Below are 19,785 nucleotides of genomic sequence, written 5' to 3'. Positions count from 1 at the left end.
TGCCCTATATCACAGTTATAGGGACAATTACATGTGCTAGTTTAATACATGTGCCCCACAGTGTAATATATATATATATATATATATATATATATATATATACACATATATACATATATCTTGCAGCAGTTTTCCCATATATGATGCTAGGGCAGCAGTTGTAAAGCATTCATTTATATTACAGGTTAGATCTATGACAATAAAACACAATAATCTGTAGTTCCAGCTTGGCTTCCTCTTAAATTAAAGTCTCTTTTACCAATTCTGGTAAAATGTAATAAAGACAAACAGCAGGAACATCGGGAACGGCAATTTATAGGTTTCGGACATTGGTTTATAGTGCACTGTGCCTTCAAGCAAATGCAGTGACCTTCACCCCATAAATATTTATGTATATAAACTTTCTATTTTAGGATTTTTACTGTAAACCAGAGATACACACAGTTTTATTAGCCTAGTAAGCTGGAGTTTGTGTGTTAATAAATGGGACAGAATGTGACAGATATGTGAACATTTTTAAAAAGAAAAACTCTTTGTCATGTCAACCAATCAAGTGCTCTTGCTTGATAAATAAAAGCTGCGCTGCTTTTCTTTTAGATACTTTTCATTAATCTGCCCCATTCTATACAGTTAGGTAAATATGTATCTTGTAATACATTTCACACTGTCTCTTGCACACTGTCTCTTGCACACTGTCTCTTGCACACTGTCTCTTGCACACTGTCTCTTTCAGTGTCTGTCAGGGTTATAAAGTGGGAGAATTCCCCGACATAGTTCCACTTGGTGGCATCTATCAAACATACATATTTACTAAATAGATATTGCATTTGTATTGCATATGTTATCTTGCAGCATACTGCTCTGTAAAATAGTGCTGCAGCTAGAGATGAGCGAACTTACAGTAAATTCGATTCGTCACGAACTTCTCGGCTCGGCAGTTGATGTCTTTTCCTGCATAAATTAGTTCAGCTTTCAGGTGCTCCGGTGGGCTGGAAAAGGTGGATACAGTCCTAGGAGACTATTTCCCAGGACTGTATCCACCTTTTCCAGCCCACCGGAGCACCTGAAAACTGAACTAATTTACGCAGGAAAAGTCATCAACTGCCGAGCCGAGAAGTTTGTGGCTAATCAAATTTACTGTAAGTTCGCTCATCCCTAGCTGCAGCCTATGATTTTCCCTACAGCAAATACATGTAAACTTCTGACTAGAGATGAGCGAACTTACAGTAAATTCGATTCGTCACAAACTTCTCGGCTCGGCAGTTGATGACTTATCCTGCATAAATGAGTTCAGCTTTCCGGTGCACCCGTGGGCTGGAAAAGGGGGATACAGTCCTAGGAGACTATTTCCCAGTACTTTATCCACCTTTTCCAGCCCACCGGAGCACCTGAAAGCTGAACTAATTTGTGCAGGATAAGTCATCAACTGCATAGCTGAGAAGTTCATGACGAATCGAATTTACTGTAAGTTCGATCATCTCTACTTCTGACGTAAACCACCCAACATATGTTAACTGGTAACACCAGGAGATCTTAGGGCTAAGGCTAGGTTCACACTGTGGAATTTCTGGGCAGAATTTCTGCCGGAGATCAAGGCGGCGGCACTAGGACCACGCGGACTACATTGCCATCCCCATAGATGGCAATGCATTTCTGAGCAGATCTCCCAAAAGATCCACCCAGAAATGCATTGCAGTCTATGGGAGCAGCAATGCAGTCTGCTCGGTCCTAGTGCCGCCGTATCGACCTCCGGCAGAAATTCTGCCCAGAAATTCTGCAGTGTGAACCTAGCCTAACAGTCACAGAAGACACGGTGTGAAAATACCCTTATATATTATATATAAAACATTTTATGGTCTAGAATAGACTTTACATAATTACGCACCTCTCCATTGTTCATGTAGACATACACTCTCCCTTCCTCTCGCACTGTACTTTCCATTGGAGCTCCAACAAGCAAGTCCGATAATCCATCACCATTTAAATCCAGAGCGCACACAGAAGCCCCAAAGTATGAACCGAGCTAGAGAAACAAATACATAATATAAGTGGCATACAGAGTAAGTTATGATATACAGTGGTTCCTCAAGTTACAATATTAATTGGTTCCAGGATGGCCATTGTATGTTGAAACCATCATATGTTGAAACCAGAACTCTATGGAAACCTGGTAATTGGTTCTGAAGCCACCAAAATGTCATCCAAAAATAGGAAAAAGTCCGGATTAAAGAAAAATAAGAAGATAACTAATATAGATAAAGCAAATCTTTACATATAACAGTAAGAAAGATCTGCTGGGAGCTGTAATCACTGTCTATGTCAGCGTTTCCCAACCAAGGTGCCTCCAGCTGTTGCAAAACTACAACTCCCAGCATGCCCGGACAGCCTGCCCAGACATGCCCGGACAGCCTCCAGCTGTTGCAAAACTACAACTCCCAGCATGCCCGGACAGCCTTCGGCTGTCCGGGCATGCTGGGAGTTGTAGTTTTGCAACAGCTGGAGGCATCCTCTTTGGAAAACACTGGTCTATATAAGGAGCAGAAGCTTCTTCAGGGTCCTGTGCAGAACATGCCATGTCCTATAAAAAAAGCAAAATGGAGCCGCCCGCACCTGGTGTCCAAAGGAGCAGCTAACCCTGGTACAGGTAAAGAGTTCAGAACATGTAATACCTCCCTGTACTGTAGGGGGCGCTACCAGACACCAGTCAGTGCATGTACTTCAATAATACAGGTAAAGAGTAGTACAGAACTTGTTATACCTCCCTGTACTGTAGGGGGGCGCTACCAGACACCAGTCAGTGCATGTACTTCAATAATACAGGTAAAGAGTAGTACAGAACATGTAGTACCTCCCTGTACTGTAGGGGGGCGCTACCAGACACCAGTCAGTGCATGCACTTTAGAACTACAGGGGTTTTACCAGTGAAATGTCCGTTCTGATTGGTCGGTTCTATCCAGCCATTGACACGTTTCGCAGATTCCATAGCATTGTATGTTGAAACTATTGTTTGTTGAGGCCATTGTAAGTTGAGGGATCACTGTATACATTATTACACTATTAACGCAAAATAAGTGCAATAAATAAACATAGCAATGATAAGATCAGATTATATATTATTACTTATATATCTTAAAAAGATACTGCAGCTATGGTTATCTTGAATGCATTAATCCAACGCAGTAATGTGTCGAGTTGGGGAATTCCAGTGTACCAGTGATTAATAATAATAATAATAATAATAATTGGTGCTGTTATTATTAATATTATTATTTATTTATCTTTCCATTAATTGAGGAGTAACTAAAATTAGGTTTGTGCAACATGTTAGGATCATTTATCTCCACTTTAGGAGGGCCACAATCACAAATGCCCAAAAGGGGCATAAAAGCCCTACTTTAAATCCCCTTACTTATTATAATCTATTAAAAGGGTACTCCCCTTGAAAAAATTTTTTTTTTAAATCAACTGGTGCCAGAAAGTTAAAAAGATTTGTAAATGATTCTATTTAAAAATCTTAATCCTTCCAGTACTTATCAGCTGCTGTATTCTACAGAGGAAGTTGTATTTCTTTCTGGAGTTCTTTTCTGCCTGACCACAATGCTCTCTGCTGACACATTTGTCCATTTTAGGAACTGTCAAGAGCAGGATAGGTTTGCTATGGGGATTTGCTCCTACTCTGGACAGTTCCTAAAATGGACAGAGGTGTCAGCAGAGAGCACTGTGGTCAGGCAGAAAAGAACTCCAAAAAGAAATACAACTTCCTCTGTAGTATACAGCAGTTGATAAGTAATGGAAGGATTAAGATTTTTAAATAGAAGTAATTTACAAATCTGTTTGACTTTCTGGCAGTTGATAAAAATAAATAAATAAAATAAAAATGTTTTCATGGGGAGTACCCCTTTAAAGAAATATCAGTTGTACAAATTAGTAAAACAACATTGTTGCCAGTTAGCAGTAACATAGTGTCAACCAGTGTGATAACACCTAAGCCCTAAGTGTAGATAAGGACTTAATACTGAATATTTTGTCACACTTTACAATAGAACAAATGACGTGCTGTAGGCTACAGTCCTACAGTTTGATTCTGGCAGAAGGAGAGTAAACTTTAGGAGTGCAGTACATTATGTTAATGCATCAGGGATCACGATGACGTTGGCTACATCTGTATATGGTTCACGAAACAAGTAAATACTTCTAAATGACTTCTTTATATCCAAATAAAGTAACGAGGTGGACTGTATAATCGCCCATCCCACTGACGTGCCATGTATCACTTATTATGCTTGCTGCACCAGTGGTTTGGCCATAAGAATGTGTAACAAGCTTGTAATACTGTTACCTAACCGTGAATGATGCTGCAAATGCTTCCGGCATCCTAACAATTTGTCTGTTAAAACTGCAGTAGTACGCTTTAAAAGTTATACAAATATCCGGAAAACTATTTATTAGACATGGTCACATTAAGGGGGCAAAAGCCTCAGTGAATTGAGTTCTGCATTTGAGCTTTATGTGCAAGTTCCTAAATATACTACTATTACCTCATTTTACCTCATACCTCTTTTATCCCCAAACACAATTTAGTTTGTGTCAGTTTTATCAGATTCCATTGTTTCTTATAACATTGCAACCTTTTAGGGACTTTATCACATGCTATACTCTTTAAGGGTGTATTCACATGGGAGCACATCCGCAACAGATTTGACGCCGCGGATGCGCTGCCAGCACACACAGAGTTATGGCAGAGCAATCTCCCTGCTGCTGCCGTAGCTACAGCAGCAGCAGCAGGGAAATTGTTCTGCCGTAACTCTGTGTGTGCCGGCAACGTATCCGCAGCATCAAATATGTTGCGGATGCACTCCCGTGAGAATACACCCTAATGGGGTATTCCAGGATTTTCTTTTTCTTCAGCCTTGATGCCAAATTATAATACGGTGTAATACACTTCTATTACCTCCTTGCGTCGCTTTGTCCCATTTTCATCCACGGGACCCACACCAAGAAGTGCTGTAGTGCAAGCTTTTTTATTTCATTTTTGTCTCATGCCTTTCACAGCATTCCATGCAGCCAGACACAATATGTCATATAAGGCACATGGTCTCCAGGGGGTGTGGCTATGCTGCAGTGGGTGGACAGATAGCAGGGTAAGTAAATTACCAAAGTAATGCTATCTCCCCTACCATTGCACTATAACCACGCCCCGTGGAGACCCTGGAGACTTATGACATTGTGTCTGGCCACAAGGAATACTTGGAAAGGTCAGATACTTAAAAATAAAATAAAAAGGAAAATAAAAAGACTTGCACCACAGCACTTCTGGGTGTGGGTCATGTGCATGAAAATGAGACAAAGCTGTAAACAGATGTAGTAAATGTAGCTGGGAAAAATTCCGAGACAGCAGTCATTTTGTATGCTGTTAAAAATAAATATTGGGGTGAAAATCACATAAGAATTGTGAGAAAACCGTCACACACAGGTACAGATACTATATTATGAACTACACTAACTTTACAGCCCCTGTAGCATAGTCAAATAAAAAAAATTCCCGGAATACCCCTTTAAATCTTCATAGGAAATGCTCCTTCCCTGTTCCAGTCCTCCTATGCTGCAAAATGGAGCTCTTCTCCATGTGAGCAGCCAGCCACAGGAGACATAAAGTGAAATCTGTGCATGTGAAAAAAATTCTCAGGGTGGACTTTAATTCTGCAGCAAAGGAGCCTCAGCACAGGGGGAGAAAGCTCTTCCTCTGGAGATTGAAGATTGATGGCACCATAGGCAGGGGGGGGGGGGGGGTCATGGGACTTAGGAACACCCCCACGCACCAAGCTTCTGATTAGCATATTAAGAAAAAGAGGTATATCGACCGAACAGAGGGATGGATCTGGGAACAGTAAGTACCATTGTTATAGGTTAGTGCGGATGATGCTAATGACAGATTCACGTTAAAAACTCATGGATCTGGGTCCAGTTCAGCTGCTTTTTATGCAGTTTACATGTCAAGCAGAGTAAAGGCAAACAGGAACATTTCACTTGGCAGAACTGAAGTTTATTGGTTGTGCCAACTGGTTTATAGGCTACTATGCCTTCAAAGTACTCGGAGGGAAACCTCATTCCAGAAGAAGCATGTACACAGGAATAAAGAGTCAAGACTAACTTCCGGGACATGAACAGAGAAGAGTCACACAACTTGGTTATCAGCGACATCATGTTTTTTTCTCTCTCTTTTTTCTTTTTTTACCAGACATCTAAGTAGGATTGTAACATAAAACCATTAGACTTTAGACTTCTCTTCCCATCACCCTTTAAGGCTGATTGATGTGATAGCTCAATTTATGAAAATTATGATATTGGAGGGGGCAATGTCTGCTATTTGGACCACGTACACAATGATCCACCCCTAACTGACCACATTTTGAGGACTTTGTAATAAACTATCCTTGACGAGAACATTTTCACCATAAGGGATTCATTTCTAAGATTCAGCATTGAATAGAATGAAATCGTTCCGTGTCTGTGACAAAGTTTGATTTTATGAAACACACCTTCTTGCCTTCTGCTTCGAACAATATATACAGCCGAACTCCCTCGAATGAAAATATGTAGGCCTGAAGAAGACAATGGGAAAATACAACATTACACACCACTTAACTCTGTATGACTGATATCATTTTTGAAGACGTTTTTTTTCCTTGTCATTGAATCTTTCTGTTAAGAAGCTGACATTAAAGTGTACCTGTCATTTCCAAAAACTTTTCATATGTCACAGAGACATGTCAAACGTTTTGATTGTTTGGGGTTTTGGTGCTGATCAGGAGAACGAGCAGGGAGAAGTGACCGGCTCGCAGCAATCTACTGAACATATACATGCACACTTTTTTCAGAATCCTATGATTCCCATGTGAATGAGGCCTTAGATACATTGTTATAACGCACTAAATGATTGCAGATTGATTGGACAATATACAGTAGTATGTTTAAAGTGGACCTCATCCCTTTTGCTATGATTACTGCCTTTGCCAGGCTTATGTGAGCCAAGCAGAGTTCGAAAGCTTGGCAAGCTACTGTCAACCCAAAATTCTAGGACCGGGTTTTGGCGGGCTTAGCTCACTTTTCTCTACCCATGACCCATATTCATCAGTTGTTCCTACACTGATCATTTTTATGGTGAGTTTTATGTACTCACCAATGCATACTGGGAACACCCCACAAGACCTGCCATTTTGGAGCTGCTTCAATCCAGCCATTTGGCCATCACAATATGGCCCTTTTAGTAGCTCCCAGCTATTACTTTGCCCATTCTTTTGCTTTTATTACATTAAGGCAATGAATCGACTTTACTTGCTGCCCGATATATCTCCTCCCTAGAGAGGTACGTCACAAGATACTCAATATTATTTACTATACTATATAATTGCTGATGATTCTATGCTACCAGTTATGTTTATTCAAGTGATGTTTAGACAAAATTCAAAGACTTAATAAAAATACATTCCAAAATGTTCAGAATTTTTCATTCACTTAGTTCTGGCTTCCATGCTTAGATGTTGCCTAGTATGACTGTTTCAGCTTTTATCTGTGTAAGTAATCTCCTGAAAGTACAAAAGTATAGTGGTTTGACCTAATGCCCTCAAGTTGTGGGTAAAATTTCTCTTTCAGCCACAATTATACCTACTTACACTAATTCAACAGTTCCTGTATGTTTCATTCATACACAGAATGTATTCAAGTTGCCAAGAATTTCCAAAACAAAAATTTCATGGAAGGATTTTTTTTATATATAATATTTGTATATATTCATTTTAATATATATATATATATATATATATATATATATATACATATATATATATATATATATATATATATATATATATATATATAGATCAGTTAGGAGTAGCCGTATTAGTCCAGTGATGCAAAAAGCAAAATCATCGGTAGTTGCAGTATCTTGTAATACCTTTTTTATTGGACTAACAAGATTTTGTAGAGACAACTATATATATATATATACATATATATATATATATATATATATATATATATATATATATATATATAGTTTTTTAGAAATTGTGCTTCATTATATGAAATAGGTAGTATTGGGAAGTGAACTTATCTGACACCTAGCCCCTATCCACCGGATAGGGAAATAGTGTCTTATTGCAGGGGTCTGACTGCTGGGACCACCTGCGATCTCCTGTATGCAGCCCCGTCTACTTACCGGTCCTCAGCTTACTCGGGCCCCCAGTTTCCCGAATGAGCGTTAGTTACAGCCCGCTCAGCCAATCACTGGCCACTGCGATGTCCTGCTACAGCCAGTGATTGGCTGAACGGGCCTACATTTGTGCTCATCCACAAAAGTGGAGGCCCCGTGCAGGAGGGTCTCACAACGATCAGACACTTATCTCCTACCCTGTTGATAGGGAATAGGTGTCGGATAAGTTCAGTTCCCGAGACTACCCCATTACAGGGAATCTGTCAGATAGTTTCACATAGTATATGTAAAAACAGCATGAGGAAGGGATTAAAAGCCCCTTTACAGTCATACCTTTACATTTTTTTACTTCTGCTTGTGAACTGAGCAATTTGCATTCTTTTTTATTTATGCAAAATAGCAGGAAGTGTCCACAGGCCAATTCCCCCAAAGTGCCCAGCATTTCCATCACCTATCACTGCTTGTCTCCTCCTGCTGTATGACTGACATTCTCTACACTGTGTGCTGTAGGGGATCGAAATAAATTCTGGACACTAAAGTCGATTGGCCCCCTCCCCTATGTGGGCACTTTCTGCTCAATTGCATATATGAAAAACCTAACACCACAGCTGGAATCTGAATGGGCGCTATGGGGGTGAGAAAAATTATTAAGCCCCCCCCCAAAAAAAAATTTGAAGAAAATAAAAATAGTGAAATTAAAGATTTCCTTACCCTACCAATCTGCTCTTGTTGTGGAGCTCCTCCTATAAACTCTTTACTGTTTGGTGACAGAAAATGGCCTCCCCCAACTGAGTAACCTGAAGAAAAAAAACCACTATTTTTTTTGTTTGAATGATGTAAATAAATATAAAAATATTGTTGTTACAAAACATTTCCCTTCCCATTCTATCACAGCAAACATCTCAGATAAAACACACATTTGCATTAGTAGCACAATATATTGTATCACATTGTGGTCAGATTAAGAAACCATGGAAACTTTTAAAGATTAAAGCATTTAAAACTGATGGCCTATACTCTCCCCGTTAGCAGGGCGTACCGGACCAGCGCAAAGTGGCAGCCATCACGCCCCCTCCATATACCTCTATGGGAGAGACGCTTTTGACGCTCTGTTCCCGGAGAGAGTCAGGCCCTGCACAAGAGATCATGGGGGTCCTAGCTGTCGCCCCCCCCCCCCCCCCCCCGATCTTAAAGGGGATAATTTTTTTAGAGTGACACTTTTCCTTTCATAAATTAGACTCCAGTTCTAAGATGTCCTCATAAGTTCAAGAAAGGATGAGGAGCATTTCAAGATGCCCCTCATTCCTGAAATCAGTGTTTGCCAACCAGGGTGCCTCCAGCTGTTGCAAAACTAAAACTCCCAGTATGCCTGGACAGCCTTTGGCTGTCCAAGCATGCTGGAAGTTGTAGTTTTGCAACAGCTGAAGGCACCCTGAATTGAAAACAATGCCCTAAATTATAAAGTGTATGGGGGAGATTTATCAAAACCTGTTCAGGGGAAAAGCTGCTGAGTTGCCCATAGCAACCAATCAGATCGCTGCTTTCAGTTTTGACAAAGGCCTCTGATTGGTTGCTATGGGCAACTCAGCAGCTTTTCCCCTGAACAGGTTTTGATAAATCTCCCCCTATGTACCTAGGCAGAGGATTCTACATAAAACTTTCAACTTTTATAACCGAGGGATGGCAAAACCCTTAAGAGTTTGCTGCCTTCTCTCATGAAGGCTGCTTGAGCTGGGCTCTTCAAACTATGGACCTCCATATGTTACAAAACTACATCTCCCAGAATGCCCGGACAGCCATTGGAGACCGCGGTTAATAACTGTGTGGTTTTTGGCGCAGAAATCACACAGATTTGTGTGACAAAAACCACACTGTGTCAGCTTTCAATACCTGCACCCATTGGGGGGTATGTATGAAGGATTTGACCCTGTTTTTTTTACTGTGATTTGTCTCAAATTTCCTTTTATGTCACTTTTTGCGACAAACAATTGCGCCTAATGGTTTAGAACAAAATCACTAATTTCACTTTGTTAGTCAGGATTTCAATTAGAATCATTCTTTGGTCTGGAATACATTAATTGCGACTTTTCGATTTCAAGTTTAGGCGCAAATACCTTCATTTAGGCGCAAATCTACACCATGAATAAAGTGACAGAGAAAATAGCTACAACAACAGAACGTCCCAAAGTCAGATTTTCTGCCTGGAATTCTGGGGTCTGCACCTTTTGTAGGGCTACATTTGTGCCAAAATTACAAACTTGCGTACGACAATTGATAATTTTGGCGCAAATATGCTCCATTTGACTCAAAAAAACGTACATAAAATAACACATTGCTACACCATTATTGATACATGTCCCCCATTGACTTTAATGGGAGATGGGGAACCGTGCTGAAGTGATATGTCATTTCTTTTTCACAGAGTTTGACACTAAGGGGGAGATTTATCAAAACCTGTCCAGAGGAACAATTGCACAGTTGCCCGTAGCAACCAATCAGATCGCTTCTTTCATTTTTAACAAGGCCTCTGAAAAATGATAGAAGTGATCTGATTGGTTGCTATGGGCAACTGTGCAATTGTTTCTCTGGACAGGTTTTGATAAATCTCCCTCATGGCTCCTTTTAAGTCAATGGGAGCTTCAAATCATGCGCCCAATCCTGCAGCTGTTCAAGGGCTTAGAGTTGTGGTCTTCAACCTGCAGACCTCCAGATGTTGTAAAACTACAACCCCCATCATGCCCAGACAGCCAACGGCCACTGGCTTAGAGCAACCTGGAGGAGTGGTGTAAGGGCCCATACACACTACGGAATTTCCGCCCTGAATCTGGTTGCCGCAGCCCCCCCCCCTGTTGTCTTCAATGGGGTTATGCTGCACTGTGCCCACAATTCTGGTTGAAAGAATGAACTGCATTGCTATTATCAATGGGGATGGGTCATAGTGCCAATTTATTCCGGCTGCACCTGCTGCAAACATAATCTTCACTCAGAGTTCTACCAGGTGAAGATTCCATAGTGTGCATGGCCCTGAAAGAGGTACTCCGGTGCTGAGGCATCTTATCCACTATCCAAAGGATAGGGGATAAGATGCCTGATCGCGGGAGTCCCGCCGCTGGGGACCCCCGGGATCTTGCACGCGGCCCCCCGTTAGTAATCAGTCCCAAGAGCGTGTTCGCTCCGGGTCTGATTACAGACAACCACAAGGCCGGCGGTGTGTGATGTCGCGCCTCCGCCCCCGTGTGACGTCACGCTCCGCCCCTCAATGCTTCAATGCAAGCCTACAGGAGGGGATAAGATGTCTAAGCACAGGAGTACCCCTTTAAGGTGAGTATGGGTTAAAACATCCGTGGAATTGCTAAAGAAAAAAAAATTGCTTTAGAAAAAGTGACACGTAAAAAAAAAAAAATAAAAAAAAAAATCATCAAAGTACAAATTTATTTATGTAAAAGTAGTGTTTCTGGGTTAAACATGATAAAATGTATACAAGGTTACTGAAAAGAACCCAAACTGAATGCAATGGAAACAGCTGACAAATAAAAAATAAAATAAAACATTTATGTGAAAACCACTTCCTTGGCCCCATACATGAGATGCATGCAAAACCTCTGGGTGAGGTGCTTTAGATTTTCCTGTCTTGTGCATTAAAGGTAAACAGAACAAAAACACATGATAAGGTCTTCAACTTTTTAGAGTGATTCTACTATATAATTATTTCTAAACAATGGCTAGTCTTGACCAATTTTTTGGAATGCTTAAAATGTTAAAGGGGTTATCCAGGAAAAACTTGATTATATATATATATATATATATATATATATATATATATATATATATATATATATATATATATATATATATATATCAACTGGCTAAAGAAAGTTAAACAGATTGGTAAATTACTTCTATTAAAAAATCTTAAGGGGACATGTATCAAGAATGTGTGATTTTATGTATGTTTTTTTGCATCAAATGGAGCATATTTGCGCCAAAATTATCAATTGTCGTACGTAAGTTTGTAATTTTGGCACAAATGTAGCCCTACAAAAGGCGCAGACCCCAGAATTCAGGGCAGTAAATCTGACTTTGGGACATTCTGTTGTTGTAGCTATTTTCTCTGTCACTTTATTCATGGTGTAGATTTGTGCCTAAATGAAGGTATTTGCGCCTAAACTTGCGCCAAATCGAAAAGTCGCAATTAATGAATTCCAGACCAAAGAATGATTGTAACTGAAATCGCGACCAACAAAGTGAAATCAGTGATTTTGTTCTAAATCATTTGGCGCAATTTTTTGTCGCAAAAAGTGACATAAAAGGAGATTTGAGACAAATCACAGTAAAATAAAACAGGGTAAAATCCTTCATACATACTTAATCCTTTCAGTACTTATGATCTTCTGAAGTTAAGGTTGTTCTTTTCTGTCTAAGTGCTCTCTGATGACACGTGTCTCAGGAACCGCCCAGTTTAGAAGAGGTTTGCTGTGGGGATTTGCTTCTAAACTGGGCGGTTCCCGAGACACGTGTCATCAGAGAGCACTTAGACAGAAAAGAACAACCTTAACTTCAGAAGCTCATAAGTACTAAAAGGATTAAGATTTCTTAATAGAAGTAATTTACAAATCTGTTTAACTTTCTGGAGCCAGCTGATATATAAAAAAAAAACGTTTTTTCCTGGATAACCCCTTTAAGATAAATATATGTGCTCAATGTCTACTTATTGCAGTGTTCACCAACCAGGATGTCTCCATCTGTTGCAAAACTACAATTCCCAGATGGATGTCTAACACATTTGTAAATCTCTTAATTTACCAAAAAATGACTCCTTGGCCCAGACAAATAGCTCTTGGGGAGGGGGGGGGGGGGGGGGGGGTGGGGGGGGGGTGTAAGAAACCTTTTACTCCATTATTTTGGCTGTAGTTGTCTCTATTTTTGGTGCAGTTGCTTTCTAGAGACACATAATTGTGACAAACCAAATAGAAAATTTTTTACAAAGTGACACTGTCGTGATTTCAGTGCAGTTCAGTGCAGATTTCATGCAGTGGTCAGGAATTTATGATTTGCGACTTTTCAGTTTTTCGCATATTTTGGCGCAACCACGCTTATTTAGGTGCAATTCTACACCAGTCCTGACATGCCTTAGAAATTGGCTGTGGACAGCATTATTAAAAAGTCGCACATTTTGTTGCAGGGGTTAAAAGTTGCAAACAAGTCGCAGAGAAATTTGATTGATGGACTGCGCCATGTAATTAATTTGGTGCAGGTAAACAGTTTTCAACACATGAATTAAGGGAGTGAAACGTCGTGCACCTCCTCCACTTTTCATGAATATCCCCCCTTGGTCACTAGGTGTATCACTTCTCTACAATCTTCTGTTTACTGTCTGGTGTTAAGGCTAGTAACATGCAGACCAAGACAAATTACAGAAAGGGACTGGGGTGGGACTTAGCATGAGTTCTGTGCAGGAATGAGGGGAAAAACCTGATGAATCCTAAACTGTGCCAATCTGTCTGCTAAAGAGGATTCAGACTATTCCTCAAAGGTAAATCAAGTCTTCCTTCTCATCTGTTAGGTTGTTCCATGCGTAAATACCAGTGTATATACTGCTGTATGTCAACAGTGCTGCAGTGTAATTTCCCCCTTTCTCCTCCCTTGTCAACCTCACCAGGAGTTTAGTGCTTAGTGTAACCCCTTCCTTGTTGTGATTTTGCTGCTGCTCTTTCTCCAGCATTGTCATGGTATAGCAGAGAGGGGTATGTGCTAGCATGACTTTAGTCAAACCCCTAAAATGAAGAGAAGAAATAGCTGTGCACCATGCAGGGTATACTCAGGGTGTTACGCCGAGCTCTCCGGGTCCCTGCTCCTCCTCGAAGCGCTCGCGGCGTTTCTCTCCTTGCAGCGCCCCGGTCAGACCCGCTGACCGGGAGCACTGCACTGACATTGCCGGCGGAGATGCGATTCGCATAGCGCGACGCGCCCGCTCGCGAATCGCATCCCAGGTCACTTACCTGTCCCGGTCCCCGGCTGTCATGCTCTGGTGCGCGCGGCTCCGCTCTCTAGGGCGCGCGCGCGCCAGCGCTCTGAGATTTAAAGGGCCAGTGCACCAATGATGGTGCCTGGTCCAATCACCCTGATTAGCTTGCACCTGTTCCTTGCCCTACTTATACCTCACTTCCCCTGCACTCCCTTGCCGGATCTTGTTGCCTTGTGCCTTGAGAAAGCTTTACTGTGTTACCCATACTGTGTTCCAGACCTCCTGCTATTCCACCATTGACTACGAACCTTGCCGCCTGTCCCGACCTTCTGCTACGTCTGACCTTGCTCTTGTCTACTCCCTTGTACCGCGCTTATCTCAGCAGTCAGAGAGGTTGAGCCGTTGCCAGTGGATACGACCTGGTTGCTACCGCCGCTGCAAGACCATCCCGCTTTGCGGCGGGCTCTGGTGAATACCAGTAGCAACTTAGAACCGGTCCACCGACACGGTCCACGCCAATTCCTCTCTGGCACAGAGGATCCACCTCCAGCCTGCCGAATCGTGAAACAGGGGTTCAGTAACAGCATTGCGAGCCCAAAAATCACTGTGTCACCACTCTGGCAAAATCAGGCTGTTAAAAAACTTTTGAAACAACAAGTACACTTCAGGGATAAGTCATCTTCATAATAATAATTTCAGAAAAACCCTTTAATATATTGTATGTTTTGCCAAGTATCGATGGAACAATATCAATAGTTACTGGGCTATAGTATGTACCCTCCAAAAAAACATCTTGTAGGAAAACATTCTTGAACTTTATGTTCAAAATACAAAAATTAACCTCTCCCATTAAATGGCTGTGGTTCAGGTAAAAAAAATGCAATAAGACGATCTCTGGGAAGTGACCTGTAAAGAAATAGGTTGATGTGCTGTAGGCCATAGAAGAAAATTTCCTGTTTTAAACAATACATAGATCCAAGGTTTTGCCTTTTACCCCTTGACTGACTCAGATATGAACCTAATTCTAAGAACATCCGTAATCCTTCCCATAATCTTACAATAACAGAATATTTAACTATTTAGAATTGTCATAATGTGTCACTACATTGCGGGGGGACAAAAAATATTAAAAACCATTTTGTTTTATACGTTAAAGCCAAACATGTATAAATCTTAAATCTATGCATATGTAAGTATTTTTTTTTTTACCTAAATAGCTCCCATATTTAACTGTGTTATTTATATTGTTATATGTGAATATCTTGTTGATTTTTGTGTCATAGACAAAGATCGCTCCAGTCCAGTAGTATGATCCTGGTGCCCCCATGATGATCATATCCTGCAAACAACGGATAGAAACATATTTTAGGATGACAAATCTCAGTCGAAATAGGTATATACATTTGTTTTATTCATTTTGGATGTTGCTGTTCTTATGTTTCGTTCATTTAAATATACAATTAAAAGTTTGGAAAAAGAATTCTGGCATTACAGGACCTTCTGAGGTTAGAATTTTTGCTTCTAGTGGAATGTTTACTAAAATCATTGGGAGTCCCTAATTTGTAATGGGCACCTATAGATTTCCAGAGGTTAACTGTGTTTGAGGAACAAGCTAATAGGGGTTTCCAATACACATTTAAAGGGGTACTGACCGCTGGCCCAACCCAAACCCCCCGCGATCTCCTGAATGGGACCCCGTCCTGCTCAGTCAGGAGTGTGTGTTGTCTACCTAGATGGCATGCGCTCTATTGAAATGAATGGAGCGCGTGCCATCTAGAGGTAGATGACACATGTTCCTGACTGAGTGGGTCAGTGTCCCATTCAGAAGATACCGGGGGAAGGCCCCAGCGGTAGGCCCCCCCCCCCCGAGATCAGCTACTTATGCTCTATGCTGTGGATAGGGGATAAGTTAATTCTGGCTGCAGTACCTTTTAAGGAGTATTGTGGCCAGACTTTTTAAGCTCCTATTGTGCCCAGGCTGCAAAAAGTAACAAAACAAACATTAACTCACCTTCCGATATTCCCCCGTTGCGCCACTATTGGTCTACGGTCCTCCGGTCTGGTCTCCTTCATACTTCTGTGTGAGCTGATCGTCACACTGCGGTCAGCGCATCGCCGGCTGCATCGATGTCCCGCCTAGGCCAGTGATAGGCTGAGCGCAGTGTCATGTAAGGAGCCCGGCACCCGCCTTCTCCCTGCTGCCCGGTGAGATTGACCATAAAAACAATTACAGTAGATTTTTTTTTTACAATATTAAGAGAAGTATTTTACCTGTTAGCACCAGCACCTACACTAACCTGTTTATAAATGGTAAGTGTGGGTGATGATAAATGTAATGCAAATTTTTTTTTTATTTCTGCTGCACTTTCCCCAAATAAAATAGATAAATCCAAGTATGCAAATGCTGGTCTTGGTGCTTGGGAGGCATTCCCAGCCCCTTGGTTCACCATTCTAACTAGTCCCTGTAATCTGACCCTTTCATAAATATTCATCTTCTGCTCTACAGCACAAGGGGTGTAGCAGCGCATGCGCGCTTGTGGTCCAAAGCCATATATAATGACGCGCACACACATAACGGCGCTGTGCTGGAGATCAGAAGATAAATATTGATGAATGGGACGGATTACAATGACCAGCCGGGTGGGCAGAATGGTGCACCAAGGGGCTAAGAATTGCCCCCTTGTACCAAGACCAGCATTTGCATACTTGGAATTATATATATTTTTCTCTTGAATAGTGCAACGGAATAAAAAAATTTGACCAGCATTAGAGTCACTATCACCTGCACTATAAGCATATGTGAACAGGTAAGTGCGGGTGATGCTGCTGACAGATTCCCTAAAAAAAGCCTTATGGTGCTCTATAGTCACCAAGGCATATTTTCAATCACTGGTGGTCACAGCAATCAGACCCCCGCTGATCAGATGTTGATGCCATAACTATATAAGAAAGATCATTTGCATATCTAGAACATTAAAATCTACAGATCTAGCTTACATCCATGTAAAAGCTCGAAATCCCAGCTTGACACGAGCCATGTTCGTCACCGAACTTCTTTACATGATCTACAAAGAAATAAAAAAAAATTCTGACATGTATATTTAAGGATTAATCACATACAGTAGTTACGTATACAGAACAAAGATATATGCACATTAACTGCAACCACAAAAAGGGATAGTGGATAGTTTTATTACACTTTAATAAAAACAAGTTAGATTTGTTTGACTACTGTTTTTCATAAAATCCCTATAATATCATTTTGCCATAAAAAATGCACTTTCAATAGGAAAACTCAAGGAAACTGCATAAGTGTAAACTGCTACCAATCCACTTATGAGTCTAATGAGTTTACCCCGGTGATCTCCAGCATAGCAGCCTGATGAGATGACCAGTTAAAATCATCAAACACCCTACTCAAAGCCAGAGGATTCATGGAAAATATTGGCTGCATTACAGAACCCACATTATTATGCATTTGTAAAAAAAAAAATGGAGCCTATCCCATGCTTGCCACAATAGCAAAAAAAGGTAAGCAAAAAAGCATACACAAAAACCTCCACATTATTTTTTTTTTAAATTGCATTTGTTGCAAAAAAAATTATAAATACATTCTTAGACATTCTCAGGGATTGTCCAGTGAAAGACAATGTATCACCTATTCACAGCAGTCGGACCCCCACAATCTTCTGAATAGGACCCTGCTTTCCAGAAAGGAACGCATGCTACAGACAGTACGCGCTCCATTCTTTTTTATTGGGGTGCTAGAGATACCTGCGAACAGCACTGGGGTCTCTTTGGCGTTCCGATGGAGAATTAATAGAGTGTGTGCTGCCTGCAGCACCTCTCTGAGAGCCAGGGGCCCATTCAGGGGATCGTGGGGGGTCCCAGCAGTTGGACCCCCAACAATTAGACACTTATCCCCTATACTGTAGACTGGGAATAGGTTGTCTTTTACTGGACAACCCCTTTAAACCAAAACTACCAAGACAGTGAACATGGAAGCTGGTAGGCGGTCAAGTCTTCTAATAATGGTAAATAGGGAATCTAAATGATGGCATAGGACAGTATTTCCCAACTAGGGTGCCTGCAGCTGTTGCAAAACTACAACTCATGGTGCTCATGGATACACTGCACCGGGGACTTTTTTTTTAGTGGACCCAGGCTCTGATACAACAAAGGGCCCTAAACGTCCATCAAAAGACAAGTCTACTTGGTACTGACATGAAAGCCAATTGAGTTTTCTATAGATTCGCACTTAACCTATTTGACATACGCATTAAAATGGTCTGCATGTGCAAGAAAAACAAAAATGGCTACCAAGGCTATTAAGTTTGGATGTAGACATGTTTGTATACATGAAGCGTGGGCCTTAAAGGGGTACTCCGGTGAAAACCTTTTTTCTTTTAAATCAACTGGTGGCAGAAAGTTAAACATATTTGGAAATTACTTCTATTAAAAAAATCTTAATCCTTCCAGCACTTATTAGCTGCTGAATGCTACAGAGGAAATTCCTTTCTTTTTGGAACACTGATGACATCACGTGCACAGTGCTCTCTGCTGACATCTCTGTCCATTTTAGTAACCATGCATAGCAGATGTATAGCAGATGTATGCTAAGGGCAGCATGGTGGCTCAGTGCTTAGCACTGCTGCCTTGCAGTGCTGTGGAACTGGGTTCAAATCCCACTAAGGACAACAATAAATGAAGTGTTATTATTATTATAACGTCAGCAGAGAGAACTGTGCTCGTGATGGCATCAGAGAGCATTCCAAAAAGAAAAGAATTTCCTCTGTAGTATTCAGCAGCTATTAAGTACAGGAAGGATTAAGATTTTTTAATAGAAGTAATTTACAAATATGTTTAACTTTCTGCCACCAGTTGATTTAAAAGAAAAAAAGGTTTTCACCGGAGTACCCCTTTAATATCATTTTATCTGGTGCACACTAGGAATCTCAGATGGACACTAATGGAGGTTATCATGCAGGACAGTGGTCTTCAACCTGCGGACCTCCAGATAGTGCAAAACTACAACTCCCAGCATGCCCGGACAGCCATCGGCTGTCCGGGCATGCTGGGAGTTGTAGTTTTCCAATATCTGGAGGTCCGCAGGTTGAAGACCACTGATGTAGGATGTCATTTTATGTTTGCTTAATGATATTTTGTTATACTTTTGTGCCTAATATGTTTATTTGCAGAACAATAAAGGTTTTTTTTTCTTTTTACCTCACCAGACCTTGCCAGAATATTATAAAGCCACTTGTAGAATTTACCTCTGTAGCATGGACATATTTTTCTTTTTAAGTCTGTGCGCAAATTTGCAGGTACCGAATAGCACACTCCGAGAGGCAGCTTGTTTTCATTAATAAAATGCACGTTCTTCCATCTATGACCACAAACCTACAAGAGACATACTTTTAAGACACTGAAAAGAGATGTTAAGGTTCAGGAAGTAAAGCTTCCTGTTTCTTTCTTATAGCAGCAGTAGATAAAGTTCACCATTGTAACACTGCACTAGGATTCTGAGAACAGATCCTGAGTACTGCAAACTGCCCAGACTGCATTAAAGCTATGCTTCAAGTATTGGCACTATAGATGAGCAAACTTA

At 40.9% G+C, this 19,785-nt stretch overlaps 1 protein-coding gene and 1 long non-coding RNA gene across 11 annotated transcripts in view; one reads left to right on the top strand and one right to left on the bottom strand.

Moving 5' to 3' along the window:
* The window catches only part of ITGA4 (integrin subunit alpha 4), a 155,561-nt gene that overhangs the window by 90,990 nt on the left and 44,786 nt on the right, over positions 1 to 19,785 (bottom strand). The window contains exons 4-9 of the mRNA XM_056534623.1: positions 19,451 to 19,577; positions 17,175 to 17,242; positions 15,387 to 15,516; positions 8,924 to 9,009; positions 6,540 to 6,602; positions 1,886 to 2,023 (exon numbers count right to left, since the gene is read on the bottom strand). Of these exons, the coding sequence (XP_056390598.1) occupies positions 1,886 to 2,023; positions 6,540 to 6,602; positions 8,924 to 9,009; positions 15,387 to 15,516; positions 17,175 to 17,242; positions 19,451 to 19,577 (612 nt within the window). The remainder of the gene's footprint in view (positions 1 to 1,885; positions 2,024 to 6,539; positions 6,603 to 8,923; positions 9,010 to 15,386; positions 15,517 to 17,174; positions 17,243 to 19,450; positions 19,578 to 19,785) is intronic.
* The window catches only part of LOC130284352 (uncharacterized), a 41,474-nt gene continuing 31,486 nt past the window's right edge, over positions 9,798 to 19,785 (top strand). For 6 of the 10 annotated variants that reach the window (XR_008846998.1, XR_008846994.1, XR_008846999.1 and 3 more), the window contains exons 1-4: positions 9,798 to 10,118; positions 15,461 to 15,570; positions 17,467 to 17,708; positions 19,412 to 19,501. This is a non-coding gene — a long non-coding RNA (uncharacterized LOC130284352). Of the gene's footprint in view, positions 10,119 to 13,153; positions 13,746 to 15,460; positions 15,571 to 17,466; positions 17,709 to 19,411; positions 19,502 to 19,785 lie in introns of those variants that run through there. The other 4 variants (XR_008846997.1, XR_008846995.1, XR_008846992.1 and 1 more) reach the window with 2 other exon arrangements.

Source organism: Hyla sarda, chromosome 8 (assembly GCF_029499605.1).
Source record: "Hyla sarda isolate aHylSar1 chromosome 8, aHylSar1.hap1, whole genome shotgun sequence".
In the NCBI taxonomy this organism is placed as follows: domain Eukaryota; kingdom Metazoa; phylum Chordata; class Amphibia; order Anura; family Hylidae; genus Hyla; species Hyla sarda.
Note: the sequence above shows the minus strand (reverse complement) of the source record. Positions and strands in the feature narration are given on the sequence as shown.